This window comes from Phoxinus phoxinus (assembly GCF_949152265.1).
Source record: "Phoxinus phoxinus genome assembly, chromosome: 15".
Lineage (NCBI taxonomy): Eukaryota > Metazoa > Chordata > Actinopteri > Cypriniformes > Leuciscidae > Phoxinus > Phoxinus phoxinus.
The window spans coordinates 10,491,511-10,511,769 of record NC_136890.1 but is presented as its reverse complement, the minus strand read 5'-3'; the positions used below and the strand labels follow the sequence as shown (position 1 = coordinate 10,511,769).

Genomic DNA, 20,259 nt, shown 5'->3' with positions numbered 1-20,259 from the left:
TGCACCTCCTGAACAGTGTCATTGTCCCAAGTTAAGCTATGTGAATGTATGGGTTAGGGATGCACCGATATGAAAATTTTGGCTGATACCGATAACTGATAAATCTTTATATTTGAAAGCCGATAACCGATATATTGGCCGATAAATCTAAATCCAATTTTTTTTTAAATCATTCATAAATCAAGACGCTGCTTACAAAAACAAAAGTCTCACCATTAAAAGCCATAAGCATATAATTATAATGTTGCACTTTACTGTATTTTCCTTTTTTGAAGTGGATCCAATCATATTTCAAGCAATTCATATTCATAACCATCATGTTGAACCGTGCGCATCTGAAGAGTCTCAGCTGAAGGAAATAATACATTATTTATCGGCTTTAATATCGGCCAAATTTTTTTATCGGCCCGATAACGATAACATTAAAACTGAACATATATCGGCCGATACCGATATGGTGGCCGATATATCGTACATCCCTAGGATGGGTGATACTGTCAGGCTGATAGGATCATTTAAATGACACTGTTATGCTGATGAGATCAGGAAATCTCTGTAAACGAGCTGACTCATGTAGGCTACTTCATTTACATGCCCCCTTTATGTAAAGCCCTCCCCCTTGGAATGTATATAAACTACAATGTACTGTTTAAGTTAGACTTGAGTTGGATGACTACAGCAACGCACAGCGAAGTCCTCAATAAAGAATAACTTCTGCTTGAAAGATATCCCAACGTCTCCTGGTCTCTGCTTCAAAGGAAAAGTTTCCAACAGTAGTATGATTTTACTCCGCAAAATATAAAGATGCATAGATAGTATTTTTTTTCCTACCCTTTATTTGTATATTTACTTTAATGTTTGTATTTGTGTGTATATATATGTCATATGGTCTCTTACTTTGTTTAAGCAGCTATGTCTTGTTAATACAAAATAGGTACAGAAATAAAATAAAATAAATATATTTTTAAAGTTAAGACAATCATCTTTAAATATAATATAGCACTTCATACAATAGAGTTTGTTTTAAAGCAGCTTTACAGTGATAAACTGGAAGATAAGGATCAGTAATGCAAAGCAAACACAATTCAATTCTATAAGATTTAGCTCTAAGACAGTAGTGTCATTATTCAGCTGCAGTCAGTTCATAGTGGATTCAGTTCAGTAATTGTGTAAAGTTCATAAATTATGTAATGAGTTCAATTCACCTTTGGCTAAGCCCCGCCCTCCTTAGTTACTGTTGCTACGTCCGACAACTTCATCTGGGCTCTGGTTCGGTATCAACATGGCTTATGCTGTGACAGCTCTTCCTGCTGAAATTTTATCAAACTTTTATAAAGCAGCAAATAAAGTGTTCGATAGAAGTAGGTAAAAGTGGCTGCAGTATGCGTTCGAAGGCTATATTCAAGACATACAGGCGAATACAGGCATCCAAATAGAGGCAAAAGCATAATGTTCACAGTCAAAAAATGAACCACCGCATATCCTACTAATCGAGACAGAGGCTGCGTTTACACTTGGCATTGACATGCGATCACCGTGATCCGATCAAGCAGATCGGATCATTAGGCAATCAGGACACCCTGCGTTTACATTTTTTCATATTAAGTAGCCTCTGTATCTGGATAACCGATCGGATTTCTGTTTCCTGCTTAATTAGGGGCCAAGCACTGAAGGTGCGGGCACCTATTGTATCTGTTCCCGTTCTTATTAGGGGCCAAGCACTGAAGGTGCGGGCACCTATTGTATCTGTTCCCGTTCTTATTCTTCTTTAGGGGCCAAGCACTGAAGGTGCGGGCACCTATTGTATCTGTTCCCGTACCAAAAATAATTCTTCTTCTTCTTCCGCTCTGGGAGTCTATGGCAGCCCATAGAACCGATCGCGGGAAAGTTGTAATGGTTTGACATTCGGATAGAGGACAGTCCCAACATTAAATACACCAATTTTGGTGTGTCTAAGTCATTCCCTCTAGCGCCACCAACTGTCCAAAGTTTCACTCATGTTTATTCTAATAACTTTTGAACCACAAGGGCTAGAAACAAAATTCTTTTTTCCTCTGATTCCTGACCTCGTGACGATTCGATTGCACCCAATGACGTCATTTTGCGCCATGAAAAGTTTTCCGCCATTTTGAATTTTCCGAAAAAGCTACTTTTTCGAACTCCTCCTAGGCCGTTGCTCCAATTTCCATGAAAATTGAATCAGATCATCTACAGACCATGCCGACAAAAAGTTATGGAATTCAAGTTGATTCGAATTACCGTTCTCGAATACCGCGCAAATAAATTTTACGTAGCGCTTGCAAAAACAGACGTAAGGCCGTATCTCCACAACGCTTTATCGGATTCAGACCAAATTTGGTACATGTCATCACAAGCATGACCTGAGGCTACATGCTGCGTTTCGGCGCAGCGCCACCTACTGGTCCGGAGATATGAAGAATTTATATTTTTGCTTATAACTTCTGAACGGTTTGTCCAAAAATCACAAAAGTGGTCTCGTTAGATTCAGGGCATCGTGCTGAGTCGACTGATATCCAATTTTCCCATATCGGCCATTTTGGCTGTCGGCCATTTTGAATTATGTGCTAAAATGCTGTATTTTATGAACGCATGAACGTATCGTTACGAAACTCAGTATGGGTCATCAGTACAACGCCCTAAAAGTACTCAAAAATGTATGAGACAGCGCCACCTTTTGGTCAAAAGTTATAATGAAATTTCCAAAAATGCTAATAACTTTTGAATAAATTTGCCTATAGTAATGACACTGATCTCAATAGATTCCTTGGGTTATGCTGAAAACATAGATACCAATTTTGCCATAGTCAGCCAAACTTCCTGTCCGCCATCTTTATTTTCTTTTAAAACCTACTTTTTCAAACTCCTCCTAGACCAAACGTCCGATTTTCACCAAAATTGGATCGTGTCATCTCCAGACCGTGCCGAGTAAAAGTTATGGATTTCGTGTCGATAGACAAAACCGTTTTCGTATACCGCAGTGGCAAAGTTGAGGCATGATGCCAAAATGACTATTCAGGCTTTATATCTGCAATGCCTTGACATATTGACACCAAACTTTGTATGTGTCATTGTCACTTCACTCTGACCACATCACATCAGTTTCGTAACTGCGCCACCTATTGGTCGAAAGTGATAATCATATTTTTAGTTATTGTATGTGATTTTTCAACCATTTTGCCAAAATTCATCTTCAAATGTCTTTAATTGCTCTTTGCTGCAGTGGGTCTCACACTCCCAGCCACTTTGGCATGTCTTGTCGTCTTGCTTGCGCTTGGCCCCGGTGATTGCTGCTTGCAGCTATATTTTTCTTTTTTTTCTTTTTTTTCTTCCGACTGGGCGTCTATGGCAGCCTATAGAACCGTTTGCGGGAAACTTATACAAATTGGCACAGTGATAGAAGACAGCCTGAACTATCACCATAGCAAATTTGGAGTCTCCAACTCATTCCCTCTAGCGCCACCAGCTGTCCAAAGTTTCACTCATGTTTATGCTAATAACTTTTGAACCACAAGGGCTAGAAACAAAATTCTTTTTTCCTCTGATTCCTGAGCTCATGACGATTCGACTGCACCCTATGACGTCATTTTCCGTCATAATAGTTTTCCCGCCATTTTGAATTTTCCGAAAAACCTACTTTTTCGAACTCCTCCTAGGCCGTTGCTCCGAATTTCACGAAAAATGAACCAGATCATCTCCAGACCTTGACGACCAAAAGTTATGGAATTCAAGTTGATTCGAATTACCGTTCTCGAATACCGCGCAAATAAATTTTACGTAGCGCTTGCGAAAACAGACGTAAGGCCGTATCTCCACAACGCTTTATCGGATTCAGAACAAATTTGGTACATGTCATCACAAGCATGACTTGAGGCTACATGCTGCGTTTCGGCACAGCGCCACCTACTGGTCCGGAGATATGAAGAATTTATGTTTTTGCTTATAACTTCTGAACGGTTTGTCCAAAAATCACAAAAGTGGTCTCGTTAGATTCAGGGCGTCGTGCTGAGTTGACTGATATCCAATTTTCCCATATCGGCCATTTTGGCTGTCGGCCATTTTGAATTATGTGCTAAAATGCTGTATTTTATGAACGCATGAACGTATCGTTACGAAACTCAGTATGGGTCATCAGTACAACGCCCTAAAGGTACTCAAAAATTTATGAGACACCGCCACCTTTTGGTCAAAAGTTATAATGAAATTTCCAAAAATGCTAATAACTTTTGAATAAATTTGCCTATAGTAATGACACTGATCTCAATAGATTCCTTGGGTTATGCTGAAAACATAGATACCAATTTTGCCATAGTCAGCCAAACTTCCTGTCCGCCATCTTTATTTTCTTTTAAAACCTACTTTTTCGAACTCCTCCTAGACCGAAGGTCCGATTTTCACCAAAATCGGATCGTGTCATCTCCAGACCGTGCCGAGTAAAAGTTATGGATTTCGTGTCGATAAACGAAACCGTTTTCGTATACCGCAGTGGCAAAGTTGAGGCATGATGCCAAAATGACTATTCAGGCTTTATATCTGCAATGCCTTGACATATTGACACCAAACTTTGTAAGTGTCATTGTCACTTCACTCTGACCACATCACATCAGTTTCGTAACTGCGCCACCTATTGGTCGAAAGTGATAATCATATTTTTAGTTAATGTATGTGATTTTTCAACCATTTTGCCAAAATTCATCTTTAAATGTCTTCAATTGCTCCTTGCTGCAGTTGGTCTCACACTCCCAGCCACTTTGGCATGTCTTGTCGTCTTGCTTGCGCTTGGCCCCGTAATGGCTGCTTGCAGCTATATTTCTTTTTTTTTTTTTCTTCTGACTGGGCGTCTATGGCAGCCTATAGAACCGTTTGCGGGAAACTTATGAAAATTGGCACAGTGATAGAGGACAGCCTGAACTATCACCATAGCAAATTTGGAGTCTCCAACTCATTCCCTCTAGCGCCACCAGCTGTCCAAAGTTGCACTCATGTTTATGCTAATAACTTTTGAACCACACGGGCTAGAAACAAAATTCTTTTTTCCTCTGATTCCTGAGCTCATGACGACTTGCCTGGACCCTATGACGTCATTTTCCGTCATAATAGTTTTCCCGCCATTTTGAATTTTCCGAAAAACCTACTTTTTCGAACTCGTCCTAGACGGTTTGTCCGATTCTCACCAAAATTGCACCAGATCATCTTCAGGCAGTGCCGACAAAAAGTTATGGAATTCAAGTTGTTTCGCTTAACCGTTTTTGATAAACGTACAAACAAATTTTACATAGCACTTGCGAAAACAGACGTAAGGCTGTATCTCCGCAACGCTTTATTGTATTCAGACCAAACTTGGTACATGTCATCATAAGCATGACTTGAGGCTACATGCAGCGTTTCGGCGCAGCGCCACCTACTGGTCCGGAGATATGAAGAATTTATATTTTTGCTTATAACTTCTGAACGGTTTGTCCAAAAATCACAAAAGTGGTCTCGTTAGATTCAGGGCATCGTGCTGAGTCGACTGATATCCAATTTTCCCATATCGGCCATTTTGGCTGTCGGCCATTTTGAATTATGTGCTAAAATGCTGTATTTTATGAACGCATGAACGTATCGTTACGAAACTCAGTATGGGTCATCAGTACAACGCCCTAAAAGTACTCAAAAATTTATGAGACAGCGCCACCTTTTGGTCAAAAGTTATAATGAAATTTCCAAAAATGCTAATAACTTTTGATTAAATTTGCCTATAGTAATGACACTGATCTCAATAGATTCCTTGGGTTATGCTGAAAACATAGATACCAATTTTGCCATAGTCAATCAAAGTTCCTGTCCGCCATCTTTATTTTCTTTTAAAACCTACTTTTTCGAACTCCTCCTAGACCGAACGTCCGATTTTCACCAAAATCGGATCGTGTCATCTCCAGACCGTGCCGAGTAAAAGTTATGGATTTCGTGTCGATAGACGAAACCGTTTTCGTATACCGCTGTGGCAAAGTTGAGGCATGATGCCAAAATGACTATTCAGGCTTTATATCTGCAATGCCTTGACATATTAACACCAAACTTTGTATGTGTCATTGTCACTTCACTCTGACCACATCACATCAGTTTCGTAACTGCGCCACCTATTGGTCGAAAGTGATAATCATATTTTTAGTTATTGTATGTGATTTTTCAACCATTTTGCCAAAATTCATCTTCAAATGTCTTTAATTGCTCCTTGCTGCAGTGGGTCTCACACTCCCAGCCACTTTGGCATGTCTTGTCGTCTTGCTTGCGCTTGGCCCCGGTGATTGCTGCTTGCAGCTATATTTCTTTTTCTTTTTCTTCTTCCGACTGGGCGTCTATGGCAGCCTATAGAACCGTTTGCGGGAAACTTATGAAAATTGGCACAGTGATAGAGGACAGCCTGAACTATCACCATAGCAAATTTGGAGTCTCCAACTCATTCCCTCTAGCGCCACCAGCTGTCCAAAGTTTCACTCATGTTTATGCCAATAACTTTTGAACCACAAGGGCTAGAAACAAAATTCTTTTTTCCTCTGATTCCTGAGCTCATGACGATTCGACTGCACCCTATGACGTCATTTTCCGTCATAATAGTTTTCCCGCCATTTTGAATTTTCCGAAAAACCTACTTTTTCGAACTCCTCCTAGGCCGTTGCTCCGAATTTCACGAAAAATGAACCAGATCATCTCCAGACCTTGACGACCAAAAGTTATGGAATTCAAGTTGAATTGAATTACCATTCTCGAATACCGCGCAAATAAATTTTACGTAGCGCTTGCAAAAACAGACGTAAGGCTGTATCTCCACAACGCTTTATCGGATTCAGACCAAATTTGGTACATGTCATCACAAGCATGACCGGAGGCTACATGCTGCGTTTCGGCGCAGCGCCACCTACTGGTCCGGAGATATGAAGAATTTATGTTTTTGCTTATAACTTCTGAACGGTTTGTCCAAAAATCACAAAAGTGGTCTCGTTAGATTCAGGGCATCGTGCTGAGTTGACTGATATCCAATTTTCCCATATTGGTCATTTTGGCTGTCAGCCATTTTGAATTATGTGCTAAAATGCTGTATTTTATGAACGCATGAACGTATCGTTACGAAACTCAGTATGGGTCATCAGTACAACGCCCTAAAGGTACTCAAAAGATTATGAGACAGCGCCACCTTTTGGTCAAAAGTTATAATGAAATTTCCAAAAATGCTAATAACTTTTGAATAAATTTGCCTATAGTAATGACACTGATCTCAATAGATTCCTTGGGTTATGCTGAAAACATAGATACCAATTTTGCCATAGTCAGCCAAACTTCCTGTCCGCCATCTTTATTTTCTTTTAAAACCTACTTTTTCGAACTCCTCCTAGACCGAACGTCCGATTTTCACCAAAATCGGATCGTGTCATCTCCAGACCGTGCCGAGTAAAAGTTATGGATTTCGTGTCGATAGACGAAACCGTTTTCGTATACCGCAGTGGCAAAGTTGAGGCATGATGCCAAAATGACTATTCAGGCTTTATATCTGCAATGCCTTGACATATTGACACCAAACTTTGTATGTGTCATTGTCACTTCACTCTGACCACATCACATCAGTTTCGTAACTGCGCCACCTATTGGTCGAAAGTGATAATCATATTTTTAGTTATTGTATGTGATTTTTCAACCATTTTGCCAAAATTCATCTTCAAATGTCTTTAATTGCTCCTTGCTGCAGTGGGTCTCACACTCCCAGCCACTTTGGCATGTCTTGTCGTCTTGCTTGCGCTTGGCCCCGGTGATTGCTGCTTGCAGCTATATTATTTAAATTAGGTCTGTAGCATGACACCAATAAGAGTAAAGATTATGAAAATGAAGCAATGTCCCAATTGTTTTCACTCACTTTAGTTTCCTGTGCAATCTCCATCCTTAAATCAAATTACGTTTTTTAAATGAAGGAATATTTTTTCCAGAGTTGATCATACAAAAATAACCATGGTTAAGTCACATCATCGATCATCTGGGTTTAAGGTTATAGCATGCAATGACTATATTAACAGAAAGCAGCGCACGCTCTTCATTAAAGGGGTCATGACATGAGAAACCAAATTTGCCTTGATCTTTTGGTGTATAAGAGGTCTTTGTACCATTAAAACGTCCTGCAAGTTTCATAGCTTAAGACTTATAAACGAATCATTTATTTAATCAAGCTCTAAATACAGCTCGTTCTGGATCCATGGTAAGAAGTGACGTCACGGTACGAAGTGACGTACCAGCGTTTGCATATAGACCACTTCCGGCACAAAACAACTACGCTTTAAGCGCAAGACAACTACGCTCATTTCGTATCATTGTCGCGCCCGCGCGCTGCGCGCCTCACAAGCGTTCAGTCGACGGACAGCGAGCCGAGTGGGTCTTTATTTTTTGCGGACGTCTCAGTCACGACAGTGTTAGTTTAAGCGTTTGTTCTATACATTTGAAGGATGACTGTTTTGAGAACAAATCCCAAAATGATGCTGGCTTTGCCAGAAAACTGTTGCTCAAAGATAAGTCCGTGCCGACTATTCTGGGCTCAACAACGACGACGCAAACTGTAAGTAATGTATTTAAAACTTTAAACTACTTTTTAAATACGCCGAATCCGCAAACCTTCTGGCTGGGGGCGTTAATAATTGATGCATAGCACTGACGTTAGTGTCACGGTTCATGAATCGGCTGTCTCATGCTGATGTGTCTGAGTGAGTGTAATTGTGTGGGTGTGGTTACTCGTTGTGTTGATTAGTGTCACCAGCTGTCATTAATTCCAGTTCCCTTTATATGCCCAGTAATACTAATTTCCCTCTCATGTTGTCAGATCGTTGTGGTTGTTCCTCGGTGTGTGTCCTGTTCTCGTGCCTTGTCTGTAAAGTTCTTCATCTGGATTTCGTCAGTTCTTCGTGTCGTCTGGATGTTCCACGGTTCCTGGGTTTCACTCGAGCACGCTGACCACCGCACCACCACCGGATCGCCATCTCGTCCCTGCTTCGTTTGCCACCTGAGTGTTTGTCCCTGACCTGTGTCTTTACATCTGACCACACCACACTATAATAAACTGAGTTTTACTTGCATCTTGCATCCTCCTGTTATTTCCTCACAGTTAGCCAATCATAACAGTGGGCGTTAACACTGAACTCTTAAAGGGGAAACACCTCCAAAACAGACTGTTTGAATCAGAGGATGAGAAACAGGGTGGGAAAAGGTCATAAATCACTACATTTTAAAAGTTTTTTGTAAAAAAAACTATAGTAATATTATAATTGCACCTAAGGGAACATAATAATAAAATAAAAAAACCCATGTCATGACCCCTTTAAGATCTCATGACTCACAGCTGTGATTGTACAGGCGATCGCCTCGTTCAGATAATGTTGCACAATTAAAATGAAAAATGACACACACAGTGTCATGTAAGTCTAAATAAACTGTTTTAAATATTGACGTTTATTGTAAGGTTCAAATAAATGTTATTTATTGTCTAAACTGCGTCTGGCCATTATTTTCTGACAGCACGTGGGGAGACTGGGCGGGGATTTAAATGACGTCCACCTGTGAATGCAGACACGATGGCTGGATTGCGTTTACATTACACTGAGATCCGATCACAATGCGTCCTCGACTACCTCCGAAACTGGACACGCTGACCGGATAACATTCCGATCAGAAGCGCGTTTACACTCGTCTTTTCAATGTGTATGTGGACAACATCCAGATACAGGTCGCATGTTAATGCCAAGTGTAAACGCAGCCAGAGGCTGGCACTAATAATATCAAGGAGTAACACTGTTCATGCAAAGCTGCAGGTCTCTATTCACTTCTATAATCGTTATTACAAAGCAAACGGACTACGCGAGTATAAAGTCGTATTTATTAGCAGCGTGTGCTAGCGTATCAACAATTAGGTTAGAGAACCGAAATCATAACCTAAAACAGCATAAAACTGTCTAACTAGTATAACTTCACAGTAAGGTTAAAAGCAAAATGTATCTTAGAGCACACAAAAGTGTGCTTGTTGATCCTTGAGGGGTTTCGCTGACTGTGAGGACGTCCACACAGTTTAATCCCAAAACGACACTTGTCAGGATTTGACTTCGGTTTTGGGAAGGGAAAAAAACGTGCTCAGAAAAATATATAAAACAAAAAAAATCTGTGTTACAAAGGTCCCAGGCACAACGTTTAACTATATTTTGTATAAAACTATGACGGTAATAGCCTGCCGAGACCAAAAATATGAGACGCCTGTGTTAAAGTCAATGGAGCGCTGTGAAAAAGTGTCGGACCTCTGTGGGAGCTTGTTCTTGGCTGCGCTGTGATTGGTCAATCTACATTCTAGGGTGTGGCTTAGCCAAAGGCGAATTCAGCTGTAAATCAGCTCTGCAGAAAACAGTGATGTCATCATTCAGCTCAATAAAAATATTGACAAACTTCATATATGTGGATCTTGGTGAGTAGTTATTACCTGGGACCTTATGTCAAAATGATTGATGGTCTTTTTTTCCCCTCCCCTCCAGTATAATCTGTCATGTTTTTGACAGTTAGTTTGACCTGTTGACCTATCTATCTATCGATCATGTGGTTTTGACAGTTAGTTTGGGCTTTTGAAGTTGTTATAATACGTCTTGGTATTGACAGAAGCTTTTTGCCTATTGACCTTGCAATTATATTTACCGGTAATGTGGTTTTTGATCGTTTGAATCCTATGCGTCCCTCCCACCCACCAAATTCCTGAGTGCATATAAATGGGGCCGGTGTGATTAAACAACGTCACAAAAGTTGAAAAACAACTCTTCATTTAAATTATATAAATGAAATATAAAAGAAACATCATACTAAAAAAATCTACTGAAACGGCTTAGATAAAAATCATCTGACATGTTTTGAGAGATGAAGAAAACATAGAGCTTATGAATGGCTGACAAAAATCTGCAATGTTTAGATAAAATAAAAATCATCTTTGTAAGTCTTGACGGTCTCTGCGATCATATACAGGTATCCTGTTTTTAATCCTTAAGGGGGTCTTTTCACACAGGCGTTTGCCCTGCCTGGGGTCTAACTCTCTCTCTCTCTCTTTCTCTCAAAGCACAGGGCGTGTGTGTGTGCGTGTGTGCGTGCGTGTGTGTGTGTGTGTGTGATCATTTTTTTCTCTTTGTATTTTTATATCAATATGGTACAATATTATCCTATTCAAATCAATGTGATAAATGAGTTAGGTCAAAAGTAGTCAGATTATATTAGGCTAAATGTGTAATGTAAGGGATTACGTTATACAATATTTGTCATGTAATTTGGAATCAACCAACTACAATTGCACTGCAAAGGTGAAAGCAACGTAAAGGACACATGAAACCAGGATGCAATTATATGGAAACATTTATTACAAAAGCAAATTACCAGATGCAAAAGGAAACGTATTTCATCAAAGAAACAAAAAAGTGAAATAACTCTAAAATGGCTTAACAGCAAATGACCCAAACAAATAACAATACAAAAATAATTAAACAGATGACACCAGAAACTGAACACATTCAATTTGCAAATGACCGCGTCCACTCTTAAAAATAAGTATTACATGCACAAGGGCAAACCTAACTAACAAATATTTAGAGGGATGAAATGAGTAATGATGTCACGCATATACGGAGGAAAATACTCAAAGCACAGACCGTAACAAATATAAATGTGATTATGCGTGTAAACCGAAAGATACATTTTTAAAATACAAATAATAGGCTACATCCTGAAGCTTTAGGTCAGACAAGGAAAAGAGACTGAGCTCTACTCAGACTTCTCCTCTGGATTGTAAAAATCATCAAAAAAGCCCTCAGCGGCTCTGAGTATCTGAACAACAGCCTTTAGAAGCAGTACGTCAGTTTGAGGGTCTATGTCCAGTTCTTGGTAGTAGTTTTTCACTGGGATCACAGCAGACAGAGAAACTCCAATATGAGTACTCACCTCCTGCACCTGTCACAAAACAGTTAGTCAGAAATACTCAAGAACAAGATGTGAAGGTGTATAGAATACTGACTATAAAGTCATATATATATTAATTTGTACCATTTTGTTGATATAGTTGCTCTGGTAGACATTTTTCAGGTCTTCTGCCACTAAGGGACAGGCCTCATCCACCTTAGTGAGCAGAACCAGCTGAGGAATACCTGAAGTACAGAATAACACCTTAAGTGCTATACAATCTCAGAGATCACTAACCTATGGGTGAAACAGCCCTAGTGGTTAAAGATTTATGCTAGTTGTACACTCAATCCCCACAAGAGGAGCTCATAAGAAAGGGACTTGACCTCAGGTTGCTTGAGAGAGACTGTAAATTGAATTTCCACCATTTAAATGACAAAATACACTCATGTCACTTGAAATTAATTGAAATCTAATTCACTATTGTTATTCCCTCACCCAGCTGGCTGGTTTTCTTCCGAAAAACCACAAACTTGTCGATCATTTTGTCAGAGAGGAGCTTGATTTTGCTGGTGTCGATCACATACACCACACAGTGAATTTTGTCCTTCAAGCCAGGAGATTTATGGAAATAAGGGGAGTCTGGCTGTATAGGCATCGATGGGTTCAACTAAGAAAAAGATGTGTCAAATATCTTTAGATGATCAAGAATAAAAAAAGTCAATGTAATGTCCATTTTTTTTATTCCTGTAACTAGCTAGTAAAACATCTTCTAAACCTATTAACTATTATGTTTACATTTTACCTAAAGTTCTCACCTGATACTTGTCTTGAATGTGACCCTTCAAAATACTGGCAAAATCATCTACATCCAGACCGCTGTTCAAACCCTCCTCCAGACCCATCGAGTCACACAGAGCGAAGGGAACATGGCTGACACCGCTGCCTGGCCTTATGTAGTAGGTACGGAACTACATGGCATACATATTTTTAATACAGAACAGAGAGATAACTAAATACTTTACACAATATATCCCTCTGTAAAATATCAGAGGTGTAATAATCAAGTTGCATTTCTACCTGAGTAATCAAACTGGTTCCAGCAGTGCCCGTGTTGGCCTGGCTGCTCACATAACCCTTGAATACAGAGTTGATAGAGTTGAAGAAGCTTGATTTCCCAGCACCAACAGGACCCACCAGTAGAATCCGAGCCTGTTTAACTGAGCTAAGAGAAGGCTTCCAGCCTGAGATGATGCTCAAGAGTGCCTCCCGTCCCCTAAAAACATTCATTATAATTGTCAAATTACAATATGTAAGATTTTTGTAATAATATATCCAAAAATCACTTGCACAGTGTGATTCCTGCAGTTGTGTACTTACAATATCCCAAAAGTTCCCAAAGATTTTTAATTTCAGAGAAATACCCATTTTAAATAATGGCTCGTCCCTGGTCATTGTCGCCTGTCAATGACGTAATATCCGCGTTATCCCTGGTTTCCGCTCTCACTGCCATAGTAACCATGTAAAAGTAACCAGTAACCAAGAGCTCCACGTCCGTGACTTATTTCGACTTGACAGAGACGCCGCTCTTGCATGTACTTTATTAGACAGGTGAGCAAATGTACATAAAACTAATCAATGTTATATAGCTCAACATGATGAAATGTTTGAATATGATCAGTATGCAGTATGCACAAATGCAGTTTAGTGTGATAGTGTAGTAGACCAAGTGAAACAGCGTTGCGTTACCTCACAAGTTTAATTCGTCAAATAAACTGATCTGTGCGAGTAGTAATTCTTTATATCCGCGGGACTCGCGTGTGGCGCTGATATCTGTCTCTCATTAGCAATCGTGCCATGCTTCATATCACAGTCACATTAAAAACATCAATGTATTCACTCATCCATAAACATTATTAGATCCATCAGCATGACGACAAGTTCCATAATTCCGCTTATGCGTCATCAACCTGCGCCGTTGCTATTGTAAGAGGTTACAATAATTTAAATGTAATTCATTTCTCCTAGCGGCGATAAAATACATATTGTAGCTTTAAACACTCCTGAGACGCAGTTAGTCAGAAGCATTTCATAAAAGACAGTGATATTAAAAACAAAGAAACCAAACCACATTGACTGATTTATTGAATCTCAATTACTTCTAAGAAGACACTGAATTTGGTTTGCTTCACTCACTCAGAGTTCCACTGCACATTTCTCCATGGTTTTTCCATGAGTCCTCCACAGTCTGGTGGCAATCCAGAATCTGGTGTTAATCACATAACCATTACTGCAAGTGCACTACTCTCTCATAAATTATCTAAACATTAGCACAAAATAATACAAACCTTCAACTCTGTACACCTCACATTCTGTCAGCTGTAAGTCATTCCCATGCATCTTATGTGGATCGAATTTGTATGTTGTTGGATTACTGTAGACAGTGGCTGTGTTATTGTAAAGAAACACTAAAGAACCAAAGTTTGGACCAGTGTCAGTGAAAGCATACTGGGGATTTCCACTGAACACACGGAGAGGAGCTTCTTTAACCTCTTTGTCATTAAAGCTGAAGAGAAATGCTTTGTCATCCACAACATTTTGTCCTGTCTGCGCATAATTTTTGTTAGTAAAAGCTCCAAAAACATATCCAGACTTATTGTAAGCTACAAGAACAGTTGGCCCCTGAGTATTACACTTTTGGTGAAATTTATTGACATGGTAGCCATGCACACTGGCTTTGAACAGCAGGCTGAGTCTGTCATGGCTGAGCAAGGAGCAGAGCTTCTTCTTCTGCCATTTGGTCAAGCTGGATGTGATGGTGCTCATAATGATCTGAAAAACATTCAAGCAACATTTAAAGCATTTTGTTATTATGGAATAGAAAGAAAGGGTCCTTTAAAAAGTATTTTGAAAAATATACTACAGATTACCGTCCACACCCAAATTCGAAAGAAGTCATTCAAATTGTCACATTATATAAATCTAAATGTAAATATTTAAATATAAAATATAAAAATACCTTGATCTTGTAAAAAGAAATCAGCTTACCTTGGAACAAGACTTCAGATTTGTCCGCTTTCCTTCGGTAACCAGAAAGATATTACTTTTTTTTTAACTGAAACTCGACATTGTAAAGGCACGTCACAAAAATGAAGTTTCAGTTTGCATTGTTGTGAAATTCCCTGTCAACAGTTAAGCGCAAAACCCCACCCTGCAGTTAATTTACCAGTCAAGTCTCGTCACCTTTTTTTCTATTGCACTTTTTAGAATACAGATTGTTTCAAAGAAATCTGCTTTGAATCTGCAAAGCAATCGTTTAGTTGGGGACACTTAATATTCTACAATATTGTGTGTCTGCCTTCATTAACACCATTACATGAGAACTTACCTGAGCTGGACGATGGCATCACTTTTTTCTTAAATTAAATAAATAACTTTTTTACAACAAAAATGAACCATCACAAAACTTAATTACAGTTTTTTACAATCGCTATGACAGTTTTTTCAATACATTTAACAAGTTTCCTAAACTCTTAACACGGTTAGCACAACATCAGTCTTTGTAGGCTATACAATTAACACATTTCTTGTTGCTTTGACACAAAATGCATACAGTTAACACAAATTTAAAATGCTTGAACTTCTTTTACACACAAGCTCAACCAATACCAAAACTATGTAATTTTACTGCCAAATTTACAAATGCTTTCCACTGTATGTCAGAACAGATAACATCATGTTCTAAACATAAATTATATAGGCTAAAGTCAAAGTGAACAGCTGTTCATATTGTGAATTGAAACACAAATATATTCCCTGTATTTTATTCCATTGCTACTGAGAAACAGCTTATTGAAGTTATCCAAATATATAAATTACAGCTGATTCCCATCTAGGAAGCACACTCAGGTGTTGAGTTTATTTCAATCCCATGACCATGTTCTAAAAGAGGACTCTTTGGGCTGATCTTGTGTGGAAAAGGGCAATATAGAGCAACACAAAGAAAGAAAGAAAGAAAGAAAGAAAGAAAGAAAGAAAGAAAGAAAGAAAGAAAGAAAGAAAGAAAGAAAGAAAGAAAGAAAGAAAGAAAGAAAGAAAGAAAGAAAGAAAGAGAAAGAAAGAAAGAAGCCTACACGAGGGAGAGGAAGACGAGTACCAGGACAAGGGAGAGGAGTTGGGCAAGGACAAGGGAGAGGTATATCTTGCAGTAATGTCCTTGTGCAAATAAAGTCTTTACTGCAGGAATTCTGTTTTTCATAAACTGTACATAAAGCTACTCTGAGATGGTCATTCATTTTTTGTATTGAATTTCTGCAACAAAATGCATGTATTTACTAAACCCAACAAAACAAAAATGTAGATAGGCTTCAAAAGAAACTACAGTGCAAAACACAATCTATGATCAATACAATACTGTCTATTGTATAAGGGCAGACCTGATACATAACATAATGCAGTTTCTGTAACTTCAGCTGATGTTAGTGTTTTTTTTGTCATTGTGTTATGATTGACTAAATGTTCCTGTTGGAAGAGAACATGTGTTAGTGTTTTGAATAATTATTTGATTTTGAAACATGTTTGCAGTGTTTTGTTAGATATAGTGTATTGTGTTAGTGTATTATTGTATTTTGAAAATTAGTTTTGGAGTTTAGTTTACAGTGTGTGATTTTGAGCATGAAATTAACCGTTTTGCCAATTGTGTGTTTTAGGTGTGTTGGTGTGTTAAGTGTTTAGGAAAATTGTTAAATGTATTGAAAAAACTGTCATAGCGATCGTAAAAAAATGTATTTGCAAAAGGACATTACCGCAAGACCTCTCCCTTGTCCTGGTACTTGCCCCACTCCTCTCCCTTGTCCTGGTCCTTGCCCCACTCCTCTCCCTTGTCCTGGTCCTTGCCCCACTCCTCTCCCTTGTCCTGGTACTTGCCCCACTCCTCTCCCTTGTCCTGGTACTTGCCCCACTCCTCTCCCTTGTCCTGGTCCTTGCCCCACTCCTCTCCCTTGTCCTGGTCCTTGCCCCACTCCTCTCCCTTGTCCTGGTCCTTGCCCCACTCCTCTCCCTTGTCCTGGTCCTTGCCCCACTCCTCTCCCTTGTCCTGGTCCTTGCCCCACTCCTCTCCCTTGTCCTGGTCCTTGCCCCACTCCTCTCCCTTGTCCTGGTCCTTGCCCCACTCCTCTCCCTTGTCCTGGTACTTGTCTTCCTCTCCCTCGTGCAGGCATTTCTTTCTTTCTTTCTTTCTTTCTTTCTTTCTTTCTTTCTTTCTTTCTTTCTTTCTTTCTTTCTTTCTTTCTTTCTTTCTTTCTTTCTTTCTTTCTTTCTTTCTTTCTTTCTTTCTTTGTGTTGCTCTATATTGTTCCTTTTCCACACACGATCAGCCCAAAGAGTCCTCTTTTAGAACATATGATCATGCGATTGAAAGAACCTCAACACCTGAGTGTGCTTTGGAATCAGCTGTAATTTATATATTTGCATAACTTCAATAAGCTGTTTCTCAGTAGCAATGGAATACAATACAGGGCATATATTTGTGTTTCAATTCACAATATGATCAGCTTTTCACTTTGACTTTAGCCTATATAAGTTATGTTTAGAACATGATGTTATCTGTTCTGACATACAGTGTGAAAGCATTTGTAAATTTGACTGTAAAATTACATAGTTTTGGTCTTGGTTGAGCTTGTGTGTAAAAGAAGTTCAAGCATTTTAAATTTGTGTTAACTATATGCATTTTGTGTCAAAGCAACAAGAAATGTGTTAATTGTATAGCTTACAAAGACGGATGTTGTGCTAACCGTGTTAAGAGTTTAGGAAACTTGTTAAATGTATTGAAAAAACTGTCATAGCGATTGTAAAAAACTGTATTATCAGCTGAGATATATTGTTTTTGAACTGATCAATGCAGAAGCAGAAGATTTTATACTGTATCTAAGGTTTGGAATATTGTTTTTGCTATTGTGGGATGTTGTGTGTTAACATTCGTAAATACTACAAAAACAATCTTTAATTTTGTTGGGAGGTATAGCTTGTCTGTTAAGAAAATGTAAGCATTGTGGAAATGTGTTCACTGACTGCATATTGTTTGAAAACGACATGAAATGTGTGAATGGTATGGCCACAAAAGGCCGATGCTGTGCTAATTGTGTTTAGAGTTTTGAAAATGTGACAACTGGTTGGACAAACGCTTGTTAGCGACTGAAAAAAACTGTAAATGAACAGAATGTTGTTTTTCAACTTTTGTGACGTTGTTTAATCACACCGGCCCCATTTATATGCACTCAGGAATTTGGTGGGTGGGAGGATTCAAACGATCAAAAACCACATTAAATATACAGTTTTTTACAATCGCTATGACAGTTTTTTCAATACATTTAACAAGTTTCCTAAACTCGTAACACAGTTAGCACAACATCCGTCTTTGTAGGCTATACAAGTAACACATTTCTTGTTGCTTTGACACAAAATGCATACAGTTAACACAAATTTAAAATGCTTGAACTTCTTTTACACACAAGCTCAACCAATACCAAAACAATGTAATTTTACTGCCAAATTTACAAATGCTTTCACACTGTATGTCAGAACAGATAACATCATGTTCTAAACATAAATTATGCTAAAGTCAAAGTGAACAGCTGTTCATATTGTGAATTGAAACACAAATATATTCCCTGTATTTTATTCCATTGCTACAGAGAAACAGCTTATTGAAGTTTTGCAAATATATAAATTACAGCTGATATCCAAGGAATTACACTCAGGTGTTGAGTTTATTTCAATCGCATGACCATATGTTATAATGTAAAAGAGGACTCTTTGGGCTGATCTTGTGTGGAAGAGGAACAATATAGAGCAACACAAAGAAAGAAAGAAAGAAAGAAAGAAAGAAAGAAAGAAAGAAAGAAAGAAAGAAAGAAAGAAAGAAAGAAAGAAAGAAAGAAAGAAAGAAAGAAAGAAATGCCTGCACGGGGGGAGAGGAAGACGAGTACCAGGACAAGGGAGAGGTATATCTTGCAATAATGTTCTTTTGCAAATAAAGTCTTTACTGCAGGAATTCTGTCTCTGTCTTTTTTATTTCATAAACTGTACATAAAGCTACTCTGAGATGGTCATTACAGTAATTTTTTGTATTGAATTTCTGCAGCAAAAGAAAAGAAATGGATGCATTTACTAAACTCAACAAAACAAAAATGTAGAGAAAAATGTATATTCAATACAATATACTGTCTTTTGTTTAAGGGCAGACCTGACATAACATAATGCAGTTTCTGTAATTTCAGCTGATGTTGGTGTTTTTTTGTCATTGTGTTATGATTGACTAAATGTTCCTGTTGGAAGAGAACATGTGTTAGTGTTTTGAATAATTATTTGATTTTGAAACATGTTTGCAGTGTTTTGTTAGATCTAGTGTATAGTGTTAGTGTATTATTGTATTTTGAAAATTAGTTTTGGAGTTTAGTTTACAATGTGTGATTTTGAGCATGAAATTAACCGTTTTGCCAATTGTGTGTTTTAGGTGTGTTGGTGCGTTAAGAGTTTAGGAAAATTGTTAAATGTATTGAAAAAACTGTCATAGCGATTGTAAAAAACTGTAATTGCAAGGTCAATAGGCCAAAAGCTTCTGTCAATACCGTATTATAACAACTTCATAAGCCCAAACTAACTGTCAAAACCACATGATCGATAGATAGCTAGGTCAACAGGTCAAAACTAACTGTCAAAAACATGACAGATTATACCGGAGGGGAGGGGAAACCCTAAAGTCAAGAGGTCAACCTGTCAATCAAAAAAGGCCATCAATCATTTTGACATAAGGTCCCGGGTAATAACTACTTTGGTGGAATTATAAAAAAGTATGACACGATCCCTTTAAATAAATGCTTTCAAAGAATAGAAAATTAGGTGCATGACAGCCTCTCCATGGTTGTTTAAAAATTGTGCATGTGGAACGAGTCAGCCTCTGTTTATTTCCTTTCTTGTATTATTAGAAAGTTAAAGGAATAGTTACCCAAAAACAAATTCTATCATTATTTACTCCCCCTTAAAGTAACACCATGTAGCTTTTGCTCTCGGAGGCCCCCTACAGTTGGGAAACAGTATTTTTTTTTTTGAATTTATTGAAGGATAGCCTCTTGAGGTGCAACATCTCATTTTCAAGAGGGTCCTATAAACACACAAACAGAATACCAAAAACAAAACATAAATAATAAAAAACAACATTGCAAATACACATATTAATGCATTCATACACACCACATTCATACACAAATTCTCTCACCAACATACACCTACATTCACCTACCCATCTCA

General features: G+C 38.4%; 1 protein-coding gene across 1 annotated transcript; it reads right to left on the bottom strand.

The window, feature by feature from the left end:
• Positions 1 to 11,390: 11,390 nt before the first annotated feature.
• LOC307011858 (interferon-induced protein 44-like) lies at positions 11,391 to 15,063 on the bottom strand. Its single transcript, XM_079637922.1, has 8 exons — positions 15,001 to 15,063; positions 14,301 to 14,784; positions 14,149 to 14,200; positions 13,033 to 13,228; positions 12,771 to 12,923; positions 12,451 to 12,622; positions 12,097 to 12,197; positions 11,391 to 12,003 (listed from the first exon to the last, which is right to left on the bottom strand). Exons 2-8 carry the CDS (start codon positions 14,776 to 14,778, stop codon positions 11,818 to 11,820), a joined length of 1,338 nt encoding a protein of 445 aa, XP_079494048.1. The 5' UTR covers positions 14,779 to 14,784; positions 15,001 to 15,063; the 3' UTR covers positions 11,391 to 11,817.
• Between the last annotated feature and the right edge of the window lie 5,196 nt (positions 15,064 to 20,259).